Source organism: Mastomys coucha, unplaced genomic scaffold (assembly GCF_008632895.1).
Source record: "Mastomys coucha isolate ucsf_1 unplaced genomic scaffold, UCSF_Mcou_1 pScaffold21, whole genome shotgun sequence".
Classification (NCBI taxonomy): Eukaryota; Metazoa; Chordata; class Mammalia; order Rodentia; family Muridae; genus Mastomys; species Mastomys coucha.
The window spans coordinates 177179974-177184266 of NW_022196904.1; the positions used below are offsets into that span (position 1 = coordinate 177179974).

Consider the following 4293-nt stretch of genomic DNA (forward strand, 5'->3'; position numbering starts at 1 on the left):
AAAAAAAAAAAAAAACACATGCAGCTCTTCCAGAAGACTGGGGTTTCATTCCAAGCACCAACATCAGGTGGCTAACAACCACATGTAACTCCAGCTCCGAGGTATCTGATTCTGATTCCCTCTCTGACCTTTAGTCTGTGTAGCCCTGGCTGTCCTGGAACTCACTCTATAGACCAACCATGATGGCCTAGAACTCTTAGAAATCTGAGCTTGCCTCTGCCTCCTGAGTGCTGGAATTAAAGGCACACACCACCACCACCACCACCACCACCACCACCACCACCACCACCACCACCACCACCACTACTCAGCTGACAAATCTTTTAAAAAAGAAAAAAGTTAGGACAGTTAGGATAGCTCAGACAATAAAGGTTCAAAACCCTGGTGACCTAAGTTCAACCCTGGAGCCCACATAAAGGTGAAAAGACAGAACGTGCTTGCACAATCTTTTCCTCTGACCTCCACACATACTCCATGGAAATTATAAATAAATAATATTTCTTAAGGATATTTGGGGAGGTAAATATATATCTCAGAAGTTAAAAGCAATTTTCACTCTTGCAAAGGACACCACAGTTTGGTTCCCAGCACCCTTACAGCAGCTCACAATCATTGCTCTTCTAGCAAAGCTGTAGCCATTTTATTCCACACCTTGCAGTCATTGACACAGAAAAATAGCTTGACTCAGAGCAGGGTCAAGCTGCCCACATACCCTGTTATATTCTGAAGCATATAATTTGTTTTCTTGGAAATTCCCCAACCAAAGCATTCTCTCAGGGCCAAGCAAGATAGAGGTCAGCTTGAACTGTTATGTCTAAACTGCTAAAGAAACTTGGAATAAGGCTGACCATCCTGCAGCCCCTTTATCTGCTTATGAATTCATTATGGTTTTCCCTATATAAACTGACCCCGGACAGTGGGAGGAGAAGGCGGGAGGAGAGGAGGGAGAGGAGGAGAGGAAGAAGGAGGAGGAGGAGGAAGAGGAAGAGGAAGAGGAGGAAGAGGAGGAGGAAGAGAAAGAGGAAGAAGAAGAAGGAGAAGGCGATGGAGGAGGAGGGGGGAGAAAGAAGGAGGTGAAGAAGGAGGAGGAGGAAGAAGAGGGAAGAAGGAAGAAGAAAAAGAGAAAGAGGAAGAAGAAGGAGGAGGAGGGAGAGGAGGAGGAAGGGGAGGAGGAGGAAGATGGGGAGAAGGAGGAGGAGGAGGAGAAGAAGAAGAAAAAAAGAAGAAGAGGAGGAGGAGGAGGAAGAAGAGGAGGAAGAGGAGGAGGAGGAGGAAGAAGAGGAGGAGGAGGAAGAAGAGGAAGAAGAGGAGGAGGAGGAAGATGGGGCAAAGGAGGAGAAGGAGGAGGAGGAGGAGGAAGAAGAGGAGGAAGAGGAGGAGGAAGAAGATGGGGCAAAGGAGGAGAAGGAGGAGGAGGAGAAGGAGGAGGAAGAAGAGGAGGAGGAGGAAGAGGAGGAGGAGGAAGAGGAGGAGAAGGGGAAGAAGAAGAGGAGGCAGCGGCAGCAGTAGCACCACCACCACCATCACCATCACCAACATCCTGGCAACAATGCACAAGATCTCAGCATCTGGAAGATGGAAGCAGAAGGATTAGGAGGTCAAGGACATCACTGACTACCTAATAAGTTTGATGCCAGCCTGGGCATCTCAAAAAAATAATAATAAACTTTAGTAATCAATACTTGATCATAAATGTCTACTCTGAGAGCCGATTCACCTAGTCCATGAGCTCTGCTCTGGACTTATATGCAGCAGGGTAGTCTTGAACTTCTAATCCTTCTATTTCCCATGTAGGAGTTCAAGTGTGCACGGCCATGTCCACTTCTACAGGGTACCAGGTATCAAACCCAGACAAGATGAGCATATCTTTTTTTTTTTTTTTTTTTTGAGTTCTGTAGCCTACAAAGAGCTATAACTTACTACGTAGCCCAGGTTGGACTCGAACTTATAACGATCAGTTATGCTTCTTGCCTCAGCCTCTTTTCTCTTTTCTTTTTAAATTGTATTCTATTTGTATGGATGTTTTATCTATATGTGTAGGTATGTGTCTGATGTCCATGGAGACCAGAAGATGTCAGGTTTCCTGGTACTGGGTTACAGATGATTGTGAGATACCATTTAGATGCTGGGAATCAAAACTGGATCCTCTTAAAGAACAGCCAGTGCTCTTAACCACTGGGCCATCTCTCTAGCCTTTGGCTCAGGCTCTCAAGAGCCGGTGAAAATAACAAACAGAAAGGTTTGAGGGGCATTATTTGTTGGTTGTTTGGGGATGGACATCTGTATGTGTATTGTGTACCTACATGTAAGTACATTCACATGTACAGAGCCAAACAAGTTTTCTGGCATACACGTGTGAACGTGCCTATGGAAATCAAAAGCATACATACCTGCATCTTCTTCAGTCCGTCTCTATTTACTAAGCTGAGTCTTTAAACCAGAGACCACTGCTTTGGCAGTCCAACCTTCCTGTCCAGGACACCCCTCTTTCTGTGAGCACTGGGATAACAGGTGGGCTGTTGCACCATGCAGGGTTTTAAATGGGTGCTGGGGATCTGAACCCTGGCCCTCAGAAGTACCCAGCAAGCAGTTTATCCACTGAGCTATCTCTCTAGTCCCAGGAAGACTGTTTCTGATTAAGATCATTTGGAAAGGCTTGAGAGATGACTCAGCAGTTAAGAACACTGGTTGCTCTTCCAGAGGACCTGGGTTCATTTCCCAGCACCTACATGGCAGTTCACAACTGTCTGTAACTTCAGTTCTAGGGGATCTGACACCCTCCCACCCTCCCATGTGTGTCTACACATGTAAATGAAAGCACCAATGCACATAAAATTAAATAAATTAGATTTTTAAAAAAGATTATTTGGACTAAAAAACTGAAAAGTCAAAATTAGTACGGTGATTGATGCCTATAATTGCAGCACTCAAGATGATGTGGCTGGAGGTCACTGAGAGTGACGACAGCTTAATCTACACAGTGAGTTCCAGGCCAGCCTGAACTATACAGCAAGACACTTGCTTAACACAAAGGACCAGCCAGATGACTCTGAGTAAAAGAACCAAGCCTGACAATCTGAATTCAACCTCAGAACCTAAATAGTGGGAGACCTGTTCCAAGTTGTTCTCTGATTCCATACATGCACCATGGCTTGTGTTCTTCTGCACTCGCTCAATCACATATATGTGCACACACATAGAAATAAATAAACACCGCTGGGCAGTGGTGGCACACGCCTTTAATCTCAGCACTTGGGAGGCAGAGGCAGGCAGATTTCTGAGTTCAAGACCAGCCTGGTCTACAGAGTGAGTTCCAGGACAGCCAGGGCTATACAGAGAAACTCTGTCTTGAAAAACCAAAAAAATGGGGGCTGGTGAGATGGCTCAGTGGTTAAGAGCACTGACTGCTCTTCCGAAGGTCCTGAGTTCAAATCCCAGCAACCACATGGTGGCTCACAACCATCCGTAATGAGACCTGATGCCCTCTTCTGGTGTGTCTGAAGACAACTACAGTGTACTTAAATATAATAAATAAATAAATCTTAAAAAAAAAAAGGAAAAACCAAAAAAATAAAATAAAATAAACACAACTTTATTTTTTTTAAAGAAATGAAAAAAAAAAAATCAATCTAGCTATGCAGGATAGCCTTACCATGAAAATCTCATCATACATCAGCACCACTTTCTCCTTCAGTGGTTTTTTTGAGGATGAAGATTTCCGGAGCAAGCCTCCCCGTTTTTCTACTTGTGCCATGGCTAGAGAACCTGTGGGGTGAAAAACATTTTAGGATAATATAAATACAATACCATAACAGAAGAAATATGTCGGTATGCATTTGTTCAAACCCACCAAAGATCCAGCCAAGAATATACCTAATGCAGATATGGACTCCAGTTGGTAATGATGTGTAAGTCAATTCAGATTCTCAAATGTGACAAATGCATAATGGGACAAGCTGTGGGCTGTAAAATCACAGAATTATTGGACCACCACCACCTTTCTCTCAATTTTGCTATGAACCAAAAATGCCTGTAAAAAAAAAAACTCATTTGAAAAATAAATGGCATTGGAGCACTGACAATTCATGCCTCTAATCTGGGAGTGGGGGAAAAGGTAAGATGATTAAAGGTTCAGGGTACAGAGTTAGCTTACAGAGTTCAAGGCCAGTCTGAACTATAGAAAACACTCTCTTAAAAAGCTGGAGAAGCAGCACTTGGGAGGCAGAGGCAGGCGGATTTCTGAGTTCGAGGCCAGCCTGGTCTGCAGAGTTAGTTCCAGGACAGCCGGGGCTA

At 44.2% G+C, this 4293-nt stretch overlaps 1 protein-coding gene across 3 annotated transcripts in view; it reads right to left on the bottom strand.

Moving 5' to 3' along the window:
- Armh3 (armadillo like helical domain containing 3) overlaps positions 1-4293 on the bottom strand; it is a 180397-nt gene that overhangs the window by 156753 nt on the left and 19351 nt on the right. For all 3 annotated transcript variants that reach the window (XM_031390496.1, XM_031390499.1, XM_031390497.1), the window contains exon 2: positions 3653-3765. In XM_031390496.1, coding sequence (XP_031246356.1) covers positions 3653-3754 — 102 coding nt within the window. In that variant the 5' untranslated portion in view covers positions 3755-3765. The remainder of the gene's footprint in view (positions 1-3652; positions 3766-4293) is intronic.